General features: G+C 43.6%; 1 protein-coding gene across 3 annotated transcripts in view; it reads right to left on the bottom strand.

Moving 5' to 3' along the window:
* Positions 1-11,643, bottom strand: part of Bcl2l13 (BCL2 like 13) — a 48,480-nt gene extending 36,837 nt beyond the window's left edge. Inside the window, exons 1-2 of one of the 3 annotated variants that reach the window (XM_041645368.1) lie at positions 11,505-11,643; positions 2,808-2,969 (exon numbers count right to left, since the gene is read on the bottom strand). In XM_041645368.1, the coding sequence (XP_041501302.1) occupies positions 2,808-2,919 (112 nt within the window). In that variant the 5' untranslated portion in view covers positions 2,920-2,969; positions 11,505-11,643. Of the gene's footprint in view, positions 1-2,807; positions 2,970-11,504 lie in introns of those variants that run through there. The other 2 variants (XM_041645376.1, XM_041645387.1) reach the window with 2 other exon arrangements.
* Positions 11,644-21,749: the final 10,106 nt, after the last annotated feature.

Genomic DNA, 21,749 nt, shown 5'->3' with positions numbered 1-21,749 from the left:
ACATATATGCATGCAAAAGGACAGGGTTTCTCAGTAGCTATAGAGCCAGTCCTGGAACTCACTCTGTAAACGAGGCTGGCCTCGAACTCACAAATATCCACCTGCATCTGCCTCCTGAGTGCTGAGATTATAGGCATGTGCCACCACCACCCAGTCAAAAGATTACAAAGACCCAGCACTTGGGACGCAGAGACAGGTGGATATTTGTGAGTTAAAGGCCAGTCAGGTCTTCCAGGACAGCCAAGCCTACAGAGAGGAACTCTGTCTTGAAAGAGAGAGAGATAGAGATAGAGATAGAGAGAGAGAGAGAGAGAGAGAGAGAGAGAATGAATATGAATATAGGAAAAGAAGCTAAAATAAGAACTTTAAACAATGATGAAGTCCTGGCCAAAACTCCTGACTTCTGTTTCTAACAGACAGGTGAAAAGAGGGCACAGCTGTCATTTTAATATTGGTTTGTCCCTATCATTATGGGTTCAGTCTCAGTACTACCAAAAAGAAAAGAAAGAACAAACAAATGAACAGGAAATTCAGGGCCCAGAGTAAAATTGAACTGGCTCACAGCCACACTCATACATGTGCAGGCCAGGGCTGTTTTGGGGCCAGCAAGGTGGCAGCTGCAATCCAGACTTGCTGTGTCTCCTGGCTCCGCTGCTCCCCATCACGAACTGCAGGGATGCTGCTGTAGCTGCACAGCATCCAGCTAACAGAGCACAGCTCCCCTTTCACCTCACCTGTGACACCTGTGTGTCGAACAGGGAAAGAGGGAGGAGAAGAGTCTAAATATTCTGATTTAAGGCATGGTGGTGTAAATTATTCTGTTATCAGAAGAAGGCAAAGTATAGTGTTTACTATCCTGAAATAATGGAAGAGTCATAAACATCACCAGATTATAAAAATTCATCAAAATACTCCCAGTTTACACGGAATCAGTGATAAGAAAAATCAGAATATTTAAAATGGGACATTCAATACCAGCAGTATTTAAAAAAATGTAGAAAAACCCTGTCTCAAAAAAAAGGAAGGAAGGAAGGAAGGAAGGAAGGAAGGAAGGAAAGAAACAAATGAAAACAAGACAAAGAAAGTGAGCTGATGTGGGAGTGTCATATATCAATCTGTTGATTTCATTGGTTAAATAATAAAGAAACTGCTTGGCCCTGATAGGTTAAAACATAGGTGGGTGGAGTAAACAGAACAGAATGCTGGGAGGAAGAGGAAGTGAGCTCAGAGGCCATGCTCCCCTCTCCCGGGCAGACGCGACACGATGAAGCTCCGACCCAGGATGGACGTAGGCTAGAATCTTCCCAGTAAGCACACCTTGGGGTGCTACACACATTATTAGAAATGGGCTAGTCCAGGTGCGAGAGTTAGCCGAGAAGAGGCTAGATATAATGGGGCAAGCAATGTTTAAAAGAATACAGTTTGTGTGTTGTTATTTCGGGTAAAGCTAGCCAGTGGTGGGAGCTGGGTGGCGGAATGCAACCCGCAGCTCCTACAACAGTGAGCTTCAAAGTGGTTCAGTCAGGAGCCAAGCAAGAAGAGTGACTTAGGATGTTAATTAAATCATGCTGCATTTAATCAGACCACAAGAGAATTAAACTAAGAATCAGTAATTAAAAGACTAATGAAAATAAAATCCCTGAATACCTGGAGATTAGTTAGCATACCAGTGACACAAAAGTCAAAGAGAAAAATCTGAAGAAAAATCAAGCACTATTTTGCTACAAATGAAAATGAGAACACAGCCGTTAAGTGGCAACAAATGCACACGATCTTACCAACGGAAAGACCAACGCAGAGGTAAGAAAGCTAATGGACTGAGAATAGTCTGATTCTGAGCATCCCTGACCACCCATGCAGCATTCAGCAGTGGAACCTGTCGACCCCAGTGTCCCAGTACTCTAGCCACAACCACATCCCTCCAGTAGGACTGAAGAAGTCTTAAAGTACCAAGACAGAGCTGGAAGTGCTGACCTAGGCCTCTAACCCCAGGATTCAAGAGACAGAAGCAGGTGGATCTCTGGGAGATGGAGGCCAGCCTGGTCTACATAGTTACACACCAGTCAGGTCTACACAGAGAGACCTTGTCTCAAAAACAAAGCAAACAAACAAACAAAAACCAAAGAGTTCCTTCTACTGCCTATGGATCACAATGTAATCCCAGCAGGTGGATCTGAGTTTGAGGCCAGCCTGATCTACAGAGTGAGTTCCAGGACAGCCAAGTCTACACAGAAAAACCCTGTCTGAAAGGAAAAAAAAAAAAAAAAAAAAAAAAAAAAACCTCTCAGTTTGTTCTCCAGCACCATGTCTGCCTGCATACTGCCATGTCTCACACACACACATGTCAGGACTAAACTCTGAAACTGTAAGACAGTCCCAATTAAATGTTTTCTTTTATAAGAGCTTCTGTGGTCATGGTGTGTCCTCACAGCAACAGAAATCCTAAGACATTTGCCAAAAAGTCTTATGACCCGGGCTGGATTTCCAGGACCCCTAGAGTGAACAGAAAGGACTCCCAAAGGTTGTCCTCTGGCCACCACACACAGTACACACCCACACAGATGCACACGTGTGAAGTAAATAAATAAGTTTTAAATGAAACAAACCAAAATCAAAATAATATAAAATGAGTACCATTAAGAGAAGTAGCAACTAGGAATGGGACAGGAGTGGGATGCGATGGGGTGATTATTCTCTATAATTAGTACTGCTTGATCTTACACGTATAAATTACTTAGATGCAAATACTTCTATAAATCAAGTCCTTATCATGAGCCAATATGACCACCATAAACTAAAGACAATACCTTGGGGTGAGGGGCCTTCTTGTTTCTCCTGAGAGAGAAGTCCCAAGTAGCTGAGAACAACATACTTCGTTTCATACTGAAATCCTACAGGCACAGGAGTAGAGGACGCCATTGAACTCGCTGAAGGAGCTCCAAAGAGGCCTATTTAAGGATGTCGGAAATCTAAAAACAAAAAGTTTCTTTCAGTTTAAAGGTGGTTACAAATCAATCAACTTCCCCATTGATCCCAATTACTCACTTAACTCCCAAAGTAAATGTCTCAGCTGTTTTTTTCCAATAGCCTTTTTAAGTTAACTATTTAATTTCTTTTTTTTTAAATATTTATTTATTTATTTATTATATATACAATATTCTGTCTGTGTGCATGTCTGCAGGCCAGAAGAGGGCACCAGACCTCATTCCAGATGGTTGTGAGCCACCATGTGGTTGCCGGGAATTGAACTCAGGACCTTTGGAAGAGCAGGCAATGCTCTTAACCACTGAGCCATCTCTCCAGCCCCAACTATTTAATTTCTATACAAACAGTAACTTAACTATTCAAATAAAAGGTAAATTTTCCCTTTCTCGTTTTTTTTTCCTTGTCTTTACTTGCTTTGTACTGTCTTATAGGTGGCCACACCTGCCATGGTGTGATGTGGGATTCTCCTCTGTATGTTGTGATTACCATTAATCAACAAAGAAACTGCTTTGGACCCATAGCAGGGCAAAACTTAGCTAGGCAGGGAAAACTAAACTGAATGCTGGGAGGAAGAAGGCAGAGTCAAGAAAAGCCATGGAGCCACTGGAGACAGACATGCTGAAACTTTGCTGGTAGGCCACAGCCTCGTGGTGATGCACAGATTAATGGAGATGGATTAAATTAAGATGAGCAGCCGGGAACCGACAAGTGGCCTCCCCAACAGTGGTGTACATGTGGATGCCAGAGGACAGCTTTGTGGAGTCAGTTCTCCACTTCCACCTTCCATGGTTCCAGGAACCAAATTCAAGCACATTTACCCCACTGGGCTGATGTAGGTGGGTCTTCTATCTATCTGTTGCTTTCACTGGTTAATTAATAAAGAAAATTGCTTGGCCTGATAGGTCAGAACATAGGTAGGCGGGGAAGACAGAACAGAATGCTGGGAGGAAGAAGGCAGTGAAGCAGTCGCCATGATTCTCGAACCCGAGACAGACATAGGCTAGAATCTTTCCCAGTAAGCCACCACCTCGTGGTGCTACAGATTATTAGAAATGGGTTAAGCAAGATATGAGAGTTAGCCAAGAGACTAGAAGAGATATAATGGGCCAGGCAGTGTTTAAAAGAATACAATTTGTGTGTTGTTATTTTGGGTGTAAAGCTAACCATGCGGGAGCCGGGCAGGACAAAAAGCAGACCTGCTCGCCACATCACTACACTGGGCCATCTCACTGGCCCTTCCTAAATATTTCCACACGTGTAGCAAACACAATTCTGAACCCCACGCCTGTATATATCTTCTCATTTCCTTTAATAATAAATCTCATAGTCAAGGCCTTTAATACCAGCACTCAGAAGGCACAGGAAGGCAATTTCTATGAACTGGAGGCCAGCCTGGTCTACAGAGTGAGTTCTAGGAAGCCCAGTCTCGAAAAACCACCACCAACAACAACAAAGGCAGTGCCTACAAATGCACTTTTCTCTACCATATAGAATAACACTGACAAAGATTATTTGGTAAACTTTGGGCAGACTACTAGACCACCTTCCAGGTCTATCTGTGCATTTCCCTTTAAAATCTAATATTAGGGGCTGGAGAGAAGGCTCAATGGTTAAGAGCATTTATTGTTCTTGCAGAGGACTTGGATTCAGTTCCCAGTATCCACATGGCAGCACAGACATCATAACTGTAACTCCAGTTCCAGGAGACCCAACACATAGTTCATGTACATATAGTAGGCAAACATTCACACATATAAAATCCATAAAAACAAAATCTAATTTTAGCAAAATAACCTTCTGAGATTATCCAAATAATCTATTTGGAGGTGGGGTTTTGGAGGAGGGGGCTAAGACAGAGTCTCTTTCTATACCCTGGCTGGCTTGGAACTCACTATGCAGATCAAGCTGGCCTTGAACTCAGAGATGCCTCCTCAGTGATGGGATTATTAAAGTCAGGCACCACCAGCCTGGCCAGAATAATCTTTAATATCCCATCATCCTTAATGTCTGATCTCCTGGCTTAATTTTACTGAGCATGTTATTAGACCAGTTTAGTCAGACTTTCTTATGTTTAATCATATTCTCAGTAATTCCCTGTCTACTGACTCCCATACTGTTCTTTGGCTAGAAATTCCCACTTGCCTATGCCATGTTCAGAGTTAAACCCAATCCCTACTGATGTGGGAGTCCCCTCTGTGCGCTGTGATTACTACAAATGAATAAAGAAATTGCCTTAGCCTGTTGATAGGGCAGAATTTAGGCAGGCAGGGAAGACAACTGAATTCTGGGAGGAAGAAAGCAGAGTCAGAAGACACCATGGATCCACTGCCAGAGTAGGACATGCTGCCGAAACTTAGCCAGTAAGCCACTGCGACGTGGCGATACACTGCTTAATAGAAATGGGTTAAACTAAGATGTAAAAGTTAGCCAATAAGAAGTTAGAGCTAAAGGGCCTAGCAGTGTTTTAATTAATACAGTCTCTGTGTGATTATTTCGCTTCTGGGCTGCCTAGACGAACAAGCAGCCCTCTCCTTGCAACAGATTGGTGCCACGTGGCCAGCTAAATCCAGGTCTTGAAAAGAAATTCTAGACAAAAAAAAAAAAATTACAGAGTTTAACACAGCTTCTTGCTGTTTGCTGGTGGCATGCCACAGCTCCTTTAAGAGAGGTTTTCCTGATTCAACCATAGCAGAAAAAAAAACACTGCAGGAGTTTTAAAACACAGCTTCCTAGGTTGTGCCGCCAGCACGAACTCTGGCTATGAAGCTATCAAAGTCTTTCAAAGCATTTCAATGGCATTTGTGGGCCCTGGTGTATGTGTGCCCACTCAGGGTAGGGAGAAAAGTAGCTGAGACCATGCCCGTGGCTTGGCATTCCCTGCCTGGGCAGGCACTGGGATCAGGTCTACTAGTGGCCACCACTGCCCAGCTACAAAATTTAATTTCCAAAATTGCAAAAACTATCCCACTCAGCTGCACTGTTACAAGTGAGATGTCAATTTAAAAATTCAGCAGACACCACTATTATTCTAGTGTTGATTGTCCCTTTCCAGTTAAGACATGCGTAATGGAACACTCTGGCTCAATCCTGTGTTAACAACTGCCCCAAAATATCTTCACTCAGCAGTTGGCATTCACAGATAATGCACTCACAGGGGAATTCCTAACATGAAACCCTCCCCCTTACACAGATTCTGACTTTCACAGTAAGTATTTTAAGCTTCCCATATAAAAGCAAAACAAAATTCAGATACAGATTGTTCCACTTCTAGGTACATGCTAGAAATGTAAACATGTCTACCCAAAATTTGTACACTTTATACCTAACAACCAAAAAAAGAAACATTTTTTTTCCTTTTTTTTTTCCTAGACAGGTTTTCTCTGTGGCACTCTGGCTGTCTTAGTACTTGCTTTGTAGACCAGGCTGCCCTCAAACTCACAGAGATCCAACTTCTTCTGCCTCCCTAGCTCTGTAATTAGAGGCATGAGCCACCACGGCCACCAGCAGGAAACAACTTTCAATTTATTTAAAAAATAAGGGGGTGGCTTAATGTTCAAGAGCATGTAGTACTTTGCAGAGGATACAAGTTCAATTCCCAGCACCCATGACTGGCAGCTCACATTGCAACCCCAGGAAATTCAACACCTCTGCCTCCTCTGGTGGATATACACATCCACACAGATACACATAATTAAAAATAATCTTTAAAGTAAGTATGAGTCTATATGTCTAGCTACCTGGGGAAGATGAAGTATGAGGGTCACTGGATATAAGTTTAAGACATTATCTAGCATACACCTTTAATCCCACTACTCAGAGGAGAAAGAAGCAAGTGGATCTCTTGAGTTCTAGGACAGCCTGATCTACACAGTGAATTCCAGGACAGCCAGGGCTACACGAAGAAATCCTGTCTTGAAAAATCAAATCAAAACAAAAACAAAAGACACTGTCTAAAAAATAAAAAAAATATTGGCTAGGGTTGGAGGACACGCCTATATATAAGCAGCACATCAGGGGAGAAGGAACCAGGAAAATCTCAAGTTTGAGGTCACTATAGTCCACATATCAAGGTTCCATCTCAAATCCCCTCCCTGGAAAGAAGCACAGTAACAAGTGGTGTGGTAGTGCACACCTTTTATACCCAGCACCCCAGAGGCAAAAGCAGGCTGTTTCTGTGAATTACAAGCCAGCCAGGGCTACATAGTAAGGCCCTGTCTTAAAAGGGTTAGGAAAGAAAGGCATGAAAATGAAAGGGAAGTTAAAAAACAAAAACAAAACAAAACAAAAAAAAAGGCAAGAAAAGTTCCCTAACATGTCATACATCCACACATTGCCACATTGTACACACTGGAATATCATTTAGCTTTAAAAAGGAATAAAGTAGTGGCTCAGATTTACAGTCTCAGTACGTGGGAGGCTGAGGCAAGAGGACTGCTAAGGCCAGCCAAATGAGAGGCTGCTTTAAACAGAAGAGAAAATCAGCAGTAAAGAAGTGAAAGAAGTGAATAAAAATGGCTACCAAGCATGGTAGCATACACCCTGCCATAAAACTGTGGCAAAAGAGCAGGGCAGTGGTGGTGCACGCCTTTAATCTCAGCACTCGAGAGGCAGAGGCAGGTGGATCTCTGTGAGTTCGAGGCCAGCCTGCTGGTCTACAAGAGATAGTTCCAGGATAGGCTCCAAAGGTACAGAGAAACCCTGTCTCAAAAACACCAAAACCAAAAAACAAAAACAAACAAACAAAAAAAAAAACTGTGGCAAAGGTATTGAAGGTTCAAGCCTGGGCCACATAGAGATTTCTCTCAAAAAGTAACAAAAGAACCATGGCCAAGTGGTATGGGGTTTCTTTTAGAAGTGATGAAAACTCCCAATAATGGTTGCACAACTCTGAGTGTGCTAAAAGTCATTATATTACACAACTATGAATAGTACAGTAAATTAGTTATATCTCGGTGAAGCTGCCAATGAGCTGCTCTCAGCCGGTTGTAGCGGAACATAACCGCAATCCTAGCACTCAGAAGACTGGAGCAATATTGCCACCAACCTGAGGCCAGACTGAGCTACATGGTGAGTTCCAGACTAGCCTGATCTACGTACAGTGTGAGACTCTGTCTCAAAAAAACAACAATAAAAATATCAGTAACTATCGGGTTAGGAGTGTAGCTCAGTTGTAGAGCACATAAAGCCTGAGACCTGTGTTCTACGCCCAGTTCACCAAAGCACGAAGCAATCAACAACAAAAGGGGCTGGAGTGTGTCTCAGTGAAAGCTCAGCATGCAAAGGACAGTGGATTTGATTTCTAACATAAAAACCCAACTCCTGAAAATATTACTCTAGCTCTAGATTTGAGTAGTACAGGTGTGTAATTCCAGACACTTGGGAGGCTGAGACAGGAGGATCACAGTTCAAGACCAGACAAGGGCTATATAGGAATACCCTGTCTAAAAAACTCTTTAGATGGAGAGATGGCTCAGGGGTTAAGAGCGTCTGCTGCTCTTGTAGAGGACCTTGGTTTGGTTCCTATCGACAACATCGTGGTTCACAGCCATCCCCCAACTCCAGTTCCAAAAGATGTTCCCTATTGTGACCTCTGCAAGCCCATGCACACACAGAGTGCAAAACACTCACATAGAATAAAATGAATACATCTAATATAAATAAATCTTAGTGATGGGGCTGGAGAGATGGCTCAGAGGTTAAGAGCACTAATAGCTCTTCTAGAGGTCCTGAGTTCAATTTCCAGCAACCACATGGTGGCTCACAACCATCTATAATAGGAACTTCTGTCATGCAGGCATACAAGCAGGTAGAACACTATGTACATAATAAAAAATCTTGGGTGATAATTTCATTTATTTGAAATAAGATATGACACAAATTCAAGTCTGAAAACTGAAGAAAAAGTAATGAAAATATTAAATGTTTACAATTTTATACCTAAAATATTTCATAAGAAAAAATGCAAAATTAAATTTTTTTGGACAATGTGGCAAGATGGTAAATAAAGTCACTTGCTGCCAAACCTGACCAATTTCCAGAAACCACAGGATGGAAGCAGAGAACAGACACCTACAAACTGTCTTCTGACCCCCTACATCAGCTTGGGATATATAAAACCCTGTCTGGAAGGAAGGAAGGAGGGAGGGAGGGAGGGAGGGAGGGAGGGAGGGAAGGAAGGATGGACTTCAAAATGTGTTAAAAGTTAGACATAGTTTTCTTTTTTTAATTTTTATTATTTTTATTATGTGCACAGGTGGGGATATGTGCACACGAATACAAAACGTCAGAGATGTGAGATCCCCTGGAGCTAGAGTTACAGACAGTTGTAAGCTGCCTGATATGGTTGCTGGGAATCGAACTCAGGTCCTCAGGAATAGTATGTGTTCTTAACCATTGAGCCATCTCTGCAGCCCCATTTATTTATTTTCTTCTTAAGACAGAGTCTAACTTTTAGCCTAAGATGGTCTCCCAGCAATCTTACCTAGCTTCCCCTATATTTACATTTACAGGAGTGCCCAAGTGTCATTTTTTTTCTTTTATAAATTGAGGAAGATGTTTGGTGATAGCAGTAAAAGAGGTTAATGGCAGTGGGGATGGAAATGACAAAATATACTACATACCTGCACAAATCTGTCAAATAATAATGCTTTTTAAAAGATGGTTGGATTTAGCCTTACACATTATTTGGCTGAATTCACTCTCCAGGGCACAAGATACAGGCCATGTTAAGATAGATGTGGCAGTTCCCTGGAATCCCAGCACTAGAGAAGATGACGTAGGAGGACTACTAAAAGTTCAAGGCTAGCCTGGACCACAGGCTGAAACCGTCTCAAAATAAATACAAAAACAAGGGCTGACTGACCAAGTGGTTCAGCAGTAAAAGCAATTTGAGTCTAATCTCCGGAACCCACATAAACATGGGAAGAGAAAATGGACTCCCAAAGCTGCCTACTGGCTGTGGATGGTGGCACAGGCCTTGGAAAGTGAGGTTATCCTGGTCTATATAGGAAGCTTCAGGACAGCCAGGACTATATAGAAATCCTTCCCCCCCACACACACCCCCAAAACAAAGTTGTTCACTGTCCCACACACATGTGTACCCAAACACACACCTACACCCACAGTAATAATAAATTTAACTGAATTTTCTAAAGGGGGAGGCATGGTTGGGTTACTCCTGGATCTCTATTCAAGGGAAGTAGGAGTAGAATTTTGAGTTCAAGGCCAGCTGGGATATATAACATCAAAAACCAAAACAAAATGTTATTTTGAAGTTATTTAATGTTATTTGAGGTCTATGAGCCATCTGAAAAAAATATTTAGAATAGTACTTGATCATTCAGAGAAATGGGACTTGCAAGTCCTTATCTGCTTATTAGATACAGAACAATGATTTAAGCATTTTCAATTCATTGATATAAACATGCAGGATACGTTAATCCAATTGTGTATATGAAATATAAGTGGTTCACCACCCACACACTTGCTTAACTTTATAGTCTGTAAAATAATAATAAAAAAAAAGGTGGGGAGGGAGGAAAGGCAGCTCAAGGGTGTGGCAATTCATGTAAGGTCACACAAGTTGGGGCAGAGAGCGCATCAACATTCTGGTTTATGCCAAGCCTCCAGGGGAAATATTAGTAATTTTACAAAACTTTTTTTTTAACATCAGAAAGAAGAGGAGCCTGTCAGCATAGCTCAAAACTTTTAGACGCAGAGAGCAAAACAGATCTTTCCGATAAACACTTGTGCATGGAATGGTGAATTGATTAACAACGCTATCAACAAAGAGCATATGAATTTCTGGGCAGATCGTCCAATTTCGACCCCTTAAAGTAAAAGCCCCGACTTAGAAAGTCTAGGCTTCCTCTTTCACAGTATTGTAATATGAAAGCAAGAAATGTGGGATCCCGTGGGAATGTGGGGAAGATTCTTGAAAAGGAAAAGACGAGTTAGTGTGAATGGTATCTATCGCCTCCATAGGGGAAGAAGGCCCATTGGTTTGGTTTTGTCTTGGGGGGCGGCGGTGGGTGTGGGAACGGGTGTCAAAACTGCAGTGCTAACCCTGAGAAACAAGACTTTTACCACTGGGACAAGAAAGCTCTAGCAAATCTAATCTATAATCGTTCTGAGTGAACGGCACACACGTCCCTCCTCCAAGAATGAATTGAGGTTTCCCAGTCCAGTCTCCCAAAACAGACCCCGGTCGGTTCTCCAAGCAAAGATCGGTGTGAAGAACAGAATTAGAGCAAGGGTGAGCCCCTGGCGCCGCAGGCAGCCACACTGCCGGTTCAAAAGCAGCCCATCGCGGGGGCACGCTGGACAGGTCCGATCAGTCCCGAACAGTCCCGAGAAGTCCCGAGAAGCTTCGGCAGAGCAGCTCGGTTCCTCGCTCCCTCTCGCCTGGTGTCGCGGGCAGCACCGGGCGGTGGGCTCGGTGGGCTCTAGACCCCTTCCTCAGCGGATGAAAACCCGCTTCGCCACCCGGCAGGACCTCCCCGGAATCCCACTCCCCTCACCTGGCCCCGGTCGTGTCCTAGAAGAAATGAAGGAGGCGGCGGCTGCAGCAGGTGCTTCCCACAGGGTCCCGGAGCGGCAGTGGCTGCTTCGACCCGCGGCCCTAATCTACCGCCGCCGCCATGATGGACGGTGAGGTCACCCCGGCGCGCTTCCGTCACCGCCGGCGTGGGGGCGGGGCTGGGGGCGGGGCCGAGACGGAAGCCCGAGGTTCGGCAGCCGAAGCGGAAGCCGTGTTACTGACGCCTGTTGGTTAGTTCGCGCAGGCGTGACTGACCTGTGTACGGAGCTGTCCTTTGCCTCTCTTTTCAGGAGCCACTCAAAGCCTGGATTCCTGGACTTCAGAAGTGTCCTCACTAAGCCATTTCCGGTGCTGAGTAGCGCGAAGATGAGGTCGACATGGCCAGCCAGCTCACCGCTGTGTGAGACTCGAGGCTGATAGCATCGCAGACGCTCAGGTCTGCAGACCTGTGCATTCCAATACAGCAGATGCAAGGGCTGCCGGATTCAGGGTCGCAGCCACCTGCCAGGAAGTTGTCCTGAAAGATGGGCAAGCAACTTAAAGACAGGGTGGACTGAAAGACGGGTCTAGGCAGAGACAACTCAAAGCCCAGACACCATGGTGATATAGGGAATCTTCTATTAGCGATCCATTTTTTACTCACAATGCCTGGCAAGCTGCCTGGAACTGAACTGTACTTTGTGCTGATTAATGCGTGTTTTCTTGACTCCGTGAAAACATGTCCAAACTGTGGTCCGAGATAAGCTGTGAATGCTTCCCCACCCCACCCCCCACAAAAAAATAGATTTACTTAAAAGACGAGGCTATGGTATGTGTAACCTGACTATCTAGTTTTCAGAGTATGAACTTTGTAGATGGCGATTGTGTCTCAATGTAAAAAGATCAAGATATCTAGGGTAAAAGATGAACACCCTACTTTAGCTACCTCCTGTTTTGGGCTATGTTTTTGAAATGAAGTAACAAGGACAACATGAAAGATTAGGAGTTAGAAGACGGTTGTAACCAATCAGATCAGAAGTGATAAATGTGCCCAACTGCTTGTACAGGCCTGTAATCCCAACACTCAGAAGGTTGAGGCAGGAGGATTACCATAAATTAAAGGCTGACCTTGTTTTCAATGCTATTTCCAAGCAGTCAAAACTACATAGTGCAATCTATATAAATAATAAAATAAAATAAGCCTGGCAGTGGAGGTACACGTCTGTAATCCCAACACTCAGAAGGCTGAGGCAGGAGGATTGCCATAAATTAGAGCCTGACCTGGTCTCCAATGCTATTTCCAAGCAGTCAAAACTACATAGTGTAATCTTATCTTTAATAATAAAAAATAAGCCTGGCAGTGGAGGTACATGCCTGTAATCCCAACATTGTGGAGGCAGAGGCAGGCAGATCTCTATGAATTCAAGCCCAGCCTGGTCTACAAAGCAAGTTCCAGTACACCCAAGACTACACAGAGAAACCCTGTCAAGAAAGGAAGAAGGAAAGAAAGGAAGAAAGAAAACAGAAAAGATTAATTACAAAACTGACTGGGGGGCAGCAAGATGGCTCAGCCAGTAAAAGCACTTGCTGGGTACCTAATGCACTGAGTTGATCTCTGGAAACCACACGGTGGAAGAAGAGAGCCAATGCTAGCAAGCTGATTTCTCTGACTGCACTGCCCAACCACCACCACCCTCTAGCACACACACAAGGCACACCACAGACATGCGCGCGCGCGCACACACACACACACACACACACACACAAGTGTTTCAAAACAAAACTGATAGGAAGTGACCACTGTTAGGAATATTTCCTAAGCAAGCTCTCTGACGACGCAAAAATCCCAATCAAGCCGATTGAGGGCCGATGAAATGTTTAAAATTCACAGTGATCATGGGAGCACAATTACAAATATATTGAATTCTATTTAATTGTATGCTTTTGGTGTTTGTCTTTTGGGACTGTGCTCTTTGCTGACCTCAAACTTATTCTGTAGCCTAGAAAGACTTTGAATCTCATCCTGCTTCTGTCTCCTGAGTGCTGGAATCACAGTTATGAGCCAGCATGCCTGTGTGTTGCTGGGAATGGAACTCAGGGCACATGCTCTACAAACTATGATCCCAACCCTTTTGAATGTGTTTATTTTTTTAACTTTATGTATATGGGTGTTTTGCTTACATGTATGTCTGCAACATGTGGGTGCCTAGTGGCAGAAGAGGTCAGAAGAGGGTGTTAGATCACATGGAACTAGATTTGTCAATGTTTGCAAGCTGCCATGTAGGTCCTTTGAAAGAACAGCACTAAAAAGGGAGCAGGAGGGTCAAAAGTTCAAGATCATCTGCAGCTACTTACCGAGTTCTAGGCTAGCCCAGACTACCTGAGACCTTGTCTTGCTGTGGGATTCCCCTCTGTATGCTGTGAATACCGTTGGTTAATAAAGTAACTGCCTTGACCTGCTGATAGGGTAGAACAGAGGTAAGCAGGGAAAACTAAACTGAATGCTGGGAGAAGGAAGGCGGAGTAAAAGAGAAGCCATGTAGCCCCTCCTGCTGGAGACAGACGCCAGAACTTTAGCTGGTAAGCCACAGCCATGTGGCGATATACAGAATAATAGAAATGGGTTAAATTAATATCTAAGAGTTAGCCAATAAGAAGCTAGAGCTAGGAAGGGGGGGAAGAAAAAAAAAAGAAGCTAGAGCTAGGTCTGGAGAAATAGCTCAGCGGTTAAGAGCATCGCCTGCTCTTCCAAAGGTCCTGAGTTCAATTCCCAGCAACCACATGGTGGCTCACAACCATCTATAATGAGGTCCTGTGCCCTCTTCTGGTCTGCAGGCATACATACAGACAGAATACTGTATACATAATAAATAAATACGTTAAAAAAAAGAAGCTAGAGCTAATGGGCCAAGCAGTGGTTTAATTAATACAGTTTCTGTGTGATTATTTTGGGGCTGAGCAGCTGGGAACCAACAAGCAGCCTTCCTTACAGCATTGTCTTTAATGGAAATGGCTTGTCTGTTTTGCTAACTTGCTTCTAGTTCACCAGCTTGGGAATGGGAATAGGTAGGAACAATGACCATGCAAATTTATCGTTTGTGACTAACCTGACAGGAATTTGGGCTAGCAGTTTTCAAAGGCACAAGCAAATAAGGTTACACATGAGTAGACTTGTTTCTTAAACTTCATTTGAAAATTTATTTTAAATAGTTTCTCTACAAGACCGAAGATAATGTCAAAGGATCCTACATTTAGGAAACTATGAATTGTTAATACTTGAAGGTTTAGTATGCTCTTATATTTAAACAAAACAAAGCACTTTTGGGGACAGTCTTATTATTTAAACCAGGCTGGCATGGGACTCTCCAAATCACTGCCTCTACTTCCCCAAGTGTTAGGATTATAAGAGTACACAGCTGTTCTGTGCTGTCTCAAGAATTATCTGTGGTAGTTGTGCTTTCAGTTTCGACTGAGTGAATTTATTAAGTATATAGCAAACGAATAAATAGCAAACAGCAGATAGAAATTACAGATAGATATTAAAACATCATTGAATCAGTAGTTTTCAACATCCAGCACAGGACAACTGAGGGAGCACGGTTGAAAAAGTAAAAGGTAACTTACAAACATCCAACAGGAACGGACTGGGGAAGTTGAGGCAGTCAGCTGGAATTCCTAAGTGAGATTTCTCTCCAGAGATGAGTTGCCCATGGAACACACGGCTGAACTTCCGGCCTCCAGTTCCTACTGCAGGTATTTTTATATGATGAGAAAAATAGCAGTAATAACTGTTGGAAATAATTTGCCTTCCCGCTGTTCTCAAAGCGCATAATGCTTTAACTCAGCTTTTTGTTTGTTTGTTTGTTTTTTGTTTTGGTTTGGTTTGGTTTGGTTTTGATTTTTCGAGACAGGGTTTTTCTGTAGCTTTGGAGCCTGTCCTGGAACTAGCTCTTGTAGACCAGGGGGGTCTCTAACTCACAGAGATCCCCCTGCCTCTGCCTCCTGAGTGCTGGGATTAAAGGCTTGCGCCACCCCTCATCTCTTAACTCAGCGGTTTTACTGCTAACTTCCCTCCCTGTCAGAGTTAGGAGGCCAGCCTACTGAAGAAGATATTTTGGAGAACACTTGACGTAAACGTGTTGCACTTTGAGAGGAGGGCCCTCTTTATTTCCAGAGCCCCCTTTCAGTAAGTTTGAGCAGCACGTAACAACTACCAATATAAAGTAAATTTCACTCACCACGCCTGAACTATGTAGACCTGTTCATGTCTTGTTCTCCAAACAATATAACCCCAAACGACTTGCTTAGCACTTACATTGTAATTGGCATTAGAAGTGATGTCGAGGTCCCTGAGGACATGCAGGAGGATAGGAAGGATGGAGGTCATGGGTAAATACTCTGCTATTTCATGTAAAAGACTGCAGCATCTGTGTATTTTGGTGTTTGAGAGGGGTCCTGGAACCAATCTTGGTGGATACCAAGGGAGGGCTATACTAAACACACACACACATACACACACATTTACTAACCCCAGAGATTATCTCTGCAAAAGTACTACATCCTTATCACGCAAGAGTTGGTGTGCTCCTTATGAATCAGCAAATAACTGCCCATACAGTTGTTGCCAAGCCTTAGCACTAGGGAGGAGGAAGCTGCACAAAAGAGAGAGATACCACATCTGTAATTCCATTTAATTTTACATAGCTGGGATACCTGGAACTCAACATCTTCAACTTCAATCGTCCATGTGCCATTATTCCATTGTTATTTTATTTGGTTTGTTACCATCCTCGTGCTTCAACCTTCTCAATGTTGAGATTACCAGTGAACAGCACCATGCCTGGCTATTGATTGATTGATTGATTGATTGAGTTATAGTAGGTCTCCTGAAGCCCTGGGTGGCCTTGAACTTGCTATGTACCTGAGAATGACTTTGAACTCTTGACTCTCCTGCCTCTATTTCTCAAGTGCTGGTATTACAAGTGTGGGATGCCATCCTAACTTACTTTCTTTTTGGTTTTTCGAAACAGGATTTCTCTGTGTAAAAGCTCTGGCTGTCCTGGAACTAGCTTTGTAGACCAGGCTAGCCTTGAACTCAGAGATCCTCCTACCTCTGCCTCCTGAGTGCAGAGATTAAACGCGTGCACCACCACTACCTGGCTGACTTAATTTACTTTTAAAATAAAGTGGTGAATGTTAGATCTCAGGAAGTACATGTGTCCATAGATGACAGTCTTGGCTCAGCCCAGGCTAGACTATAGGTTTCTGGTAGAATAAAAAGCCAGAATTCCTCAGGAACTTGTGAAACAAGTTCTTATCAGTAAAGAGGGTCTATTCGCTAACCTCTGGCAGGAGGGACTTATGACCTTCCATTGCCATATTCCTGTGGCCACTCTCGGTGGTTTCTTTACTATCTCCTCACTTAAAGTGAGCACAGTGGGAGGCTGGAGAAATGGTTCAGAGGTTAAGAGCATTGCCTGTTCTTCCAAAGGTCCTGAGTTCAATTCCCAGCAACCACATGGTGGCTCACAACCATCTGTAATGGGGTCTGGTATCCTCTTCTGGCCTGCAGGCACACACACAGACAGAATATTATATACATAACAAATAAATAAATAAATATTTTTAAAAAAGTGAGCACAGTGGTATGTGCACAAAGGACACTTCAGCCCAGTTCAGAGGCAGAAAGACCCTTTCTTATTGAGTATGTATAATGTTCTGCCTGCCTGCCTGCAGGCCAGAAGAGGGCACCAGATCTCATTACAGATCGTTGTGAGTCGTCTTATGGTTGCTGGGAATTGAACTCAGGACTTCTGGAAGGGCAGCCAATGCTCTTAACCTCTGAGCCATCTCTCCAGCCCAAGACCTCCTATCTTAACACAGGAATAAACAAGAAGTAGGCTGACAAGATAGCTCAGATGGAGAAGAAGCATTGCAACCAAACTTGACAACCTGAGCTAGTCCCTTGTTGAGCGTCTCTGAGCATGGCAGGTATGGATCATTGATGGAGGAAGGTCATTGGCTAATAAAGGCACTGCCCTGGCCCATTTTATTGGTTAGAGGATAGGTGGGAGGAGTAAACAGAACAAAATGCTGGGAGGAAGAGGAAGTGAAGTCAGACTCCACAGCTCTGCTCTCCGGAGCAGACGCCTCAGCAGAGAGGTCATGCTCCCGGCTCCTGGGCAGACACACGCCATGAAGCAAGCCGCCAGGTTAGACATGCTGAACCTTTCCCGGTAAGACCGGTGCTCACCGATTATTAGAGATGGGTTGATCGGGATAACAGAATTAGCCAGTAAGGGCTAGGACTAAAGGGCCAAGCAGTGTTTAAATGAATACAGTTTGTGTGTTGTTATTTCGGGCATAAGCTAGCCGGGCAGGCGGCTGGGGTGCCAGGGATGCAGCCCCACCGCCTCCCCTATTACTTCAGATCATGAAAGGGTCAAGTTTCTGAGAGCTTAAGCCTGTTCATTAAAAACAGGAACTTTTCAAAAGGCCCTAGGTTGCATGCAGCCGGGGTTTGTTAAACAATTGTGGTCCTGCTCAAAAGCAGCAGAGGCTTGCTTTGAGGCCAAAGCAGCTTGATCTGAGGTTAAAATAGATTAACAAAGTCATCCATCTCAGAATAGCACCTACAATCTTGAGTTCAAGGCCAACCTGAGCTACACAGAAAGATCTTGTCACAAATAAACAGAATAATTTAGAATCTGAAGTTTAGATAGTTGTGTCCCATGTTCTGCATTCTAAACTGAGCATTGTCATTTGTTATGTTTACCTAAAACTTCATTCATTCATTCATTTATTCAGTTATGTGTATGGTAGTGACATTGCCTGTATACCATGGCTTTCATGTAGAGGTCAGAGGTAAACTTCAGGACGTGGTGGCTCTCTACTTCTACTACGTGGATAGCAGGGAAAAAAGCTATTCCTCATCAAAATGGGGTATCAGCCTAACCATATGGATATGAACCCACAAAGGCAATTGACCTGATAAAAACATAAGAACTCTCCTTTTGCTGGTCGTGGTGGTACATGCTTTTATTCCTGGCACTCAAGAGGCAGAGGCAAGTTGAGCTCTTTGAGTTCCAGGCCAGCCTGTCCTATAGAGCAAGTCCCAGGCCAACTGGGGTTATGCACAGAGAACAATAAAACAACAATAAAAGAAATTTCCCTTGAACTATTATTTAATTAGGGTTTCTGTTGTTGAAGCAAAACACCATGGCCAAAAAAGAAGTTGAGGAAAGGGTTTATTCACCTTATACTTCCATGTTTTTGCTGCTCACCACTAAAGCAAATCAGGACAGGAACTCAAACATGGCAGGATCCTGGAGGCAGAGGGGTGCTGCTTACTGGCTTGCTTCCTCTAGTTTGCTCAACCTGCTTTCTTATAGAACCCAGGACTACCAGCCCAGAGATGGCATCACCGACCATAGGCTGAAGCCCACCTCCATTGATCACTAATTGAGAGAAATGCCTTACAGCTGGATCTCATGGAGGTTCCTTCCTCTCTGATGACTCAAGCAAGTTGACACAAACCAGCCAGTACAACTACCATTAAAAAGCACTCTTCTAGGAGGAGAGATGGCTCAGTGGTTAAGAGCACTGCCTGCCCTTCTAAAGGTCCTGAGTTCAGTTTCCAGCAACCACATGGTGGCTCACAACCATCCATAATGAGATCTGGTGCCCTCTTCTGACCTGCAGGCATACATGCAGACAGAATACTGAGACTATTGTATACATACATAATAAATTGTTTGTTTTTTTAAAGTGCTTTCCCTTCCTGGGAACTTGCCTGTTTTTGCAGTATCTCTTTAAATCCCCCCCCCCTTTTTTTTTCTATCTGTCTGGTCTTAATTAAGTCTCAGCCTGCACAGTATTACTCCTGACATGGCAAAGATTCCTATACTTTAGCTTCCTGAATGCAGGGGATGTGGAGACAAAGCTAGACAACATAGTATACCTGGCAACACTCCTTAAAAATCTGAAGATACTCAGAAACAAAAGGATGGTGTTCTAGCTCAGTTGGTTACAGCACTTGTTTTGCATGCTCAAGACCTGGGTTCAATTCATAACATCACACAAATATTGAACACATCAGAACCCAAAATCCCAGCATTTGGGAGATGGAGGCAGGAAGATAAGGTCAGGATTGTTCTTGGCAACTTAGCTAGTTCCAAGGCCTGAGATACATTAGACTCTGTCTTAAACAAGCAAACAAAAAAATCTTTCTGGACTGAGGGTATAGTGTAGTACTATAAAAATTTTTAAGGAAAATTTCTTAGTCTAATTATAATTTATAATCTTAACAAACCAAAACAACTGGGAAATCCCGGAACTGGGAAATCTGTGCTCTTCCAGAGGCAGAGCAGGTTCTAAGACTCCAACCAATAGTCATCAACAGCACATGGAAAGGGGAAGTGAAACTGGGCATGGCAGTACAGGCATATGATCCTAGCAATTTTTTAACACTTTATTGTGCTTTTGAGAGAGGGTCTCATGCAGCCCAGGCTGGTCACAAGCTCACTGTGTAGCTGAGGATGATCTTGAACTTATGATGGGACTGGACAAGTTCGGTGTGATATGGCTGTAGACAGATCTTGAATTTCTGATCCTGGGTGCTGGCCTTACAGGCATGTGCCACCATATCCAGCTTATTCGGTGCTGGGGACCAAGCCCATGGTTTGTGCATGTTGTAAGCACTCTCCCAAAAGATCTACACCCAGATCCCCAGGATTTTCAAGTGGGATGTAGGAAGATCAGGAGTTCAAGGGCATCTTCAACTATATAGTGTGTTTGAGGACAGTGTGGACTACATGAGACTCTGTCTCAAAAAAGAAGGGCTGGTGAGATGGTTCCGTGGGTAAAGACGCTTGCCACCAAGGCTGATGACTTGAGCTCAGTCCCCAGAACCCACATGGTGGAAGGAGAGAACCAACTCCCCTAAGTTGTCTTCTGACAGCCACACTGGAGCTGCAGCACACCAGTGTGCACACACACACACACACACACACACACAGAGACACACACAGACACACACACACCATAAATACACACATATAAATAATAAATGTTCAAAAACAACAGCAGCTGGGTGGCGGTGGCACACACTTCTAATCCCAGCACTCCATACAGAGGCAGGAGGATCTCTGAGTTTGAGGCCAGCCTGGTCTACAGAGTGTGTTCCAGGACAGCCAAGGTTACACAGAGAAACCCTGTCTTGAAAAAACAAACAAAATAACCCCCCAAAAAACCCAAAACCCACCACAACAAAATGTATTGAAAGCTTATGGGTTACAGCTTAGTTCGTTGACTTGTTGTTGTTGTTTGTTTGTTTTTTGTCTTTGTGTGTGTGTTTTGTTTGTGAGAGAAAGGGAGAGGGAGGAAAGGAGGGAGGGATGGAGGGAGGGAGGGAGAGAGAGAGGTGGGCTCATGAATGCTGCAGTGTATGTATGGAGATCAGAAGACAACTTTATGGAGTCAATATTCTCCTTTTACCTTCATGTGGACTCAGGGAATTGAACTCAGCTCATCAGGTTCATGCCGCAAATACCTTTTACTAAGCCACCTCACCAGCCGCCACAGCTTCTTTTTCTTTCTTTCTTTTTATAAAGATTGTTTTATTCACTTTTATTTATATGAGTTTATGTGCAGCATGTATGCAGGGGCCCTCAGAGGCCAGAGGGTTGTGGGAGCCCCTGGAGCAGAGTCACAGATAGTTGTGAGCCACCTGATGTGTTTAAACCCTGGCAGTGTACATCGGCTGCAAGTTTTGAAACGAACAAGATCAGAACCGGACTGAAACTGCATATTGGTTTGATCTGGTTTTCACACAATTCTTATTTGATAATAAATATTAAAGGGCCTATTTTTATTTTATTTACTTGTGTTTTTATTTATTTTTTTATTTTTTTCGAGATAGGGTTTCTCTGTGTAACAGCTCTGGCTATCCTGAAACTCGCTTTGTTTTTATTAAGGCTAAATCTGTTTTGGGGTTTATTTTGTCTTTTAAATGTGTCGTTTTGCCTGCATTCTTGGTGCCCATGGAAGCCATTGTATCTCTTGAACTGGAGTTACAGTTGTGAGTCGCCATAGGGCTGCTGGGAATTAAACCCCAGTCCTTTGGAAAAAGAGCCAGTGGGTTTAATCCCTCTGCCATGTCTCTAGTCCCATGGTTTGGGTTCAAATAAAAACACTTATTCAATCTCTAGCCCAGACAGCCTTCAAATTTCCGATGTAAAGGAATGAT

Source organism: Microtus oregoni, unplaced genomic scaffold (assembly GCF_018167655.1).
Source record: "Microtus oregoni isolate MIOR12 unplaced genomic scaffold, Mior012 000002F_ref0000024, whole genome shotgun sequence".
Classification (NCBI taxonomy): Eukaryota; Metazoa; Chordata; class Mammalia; order Rodentia; family Cricetidae; genus Microtus; species Microtus oregoni.
This window is presented reverse-complemented; position numbering and strand designations above follow the sequence as displayed.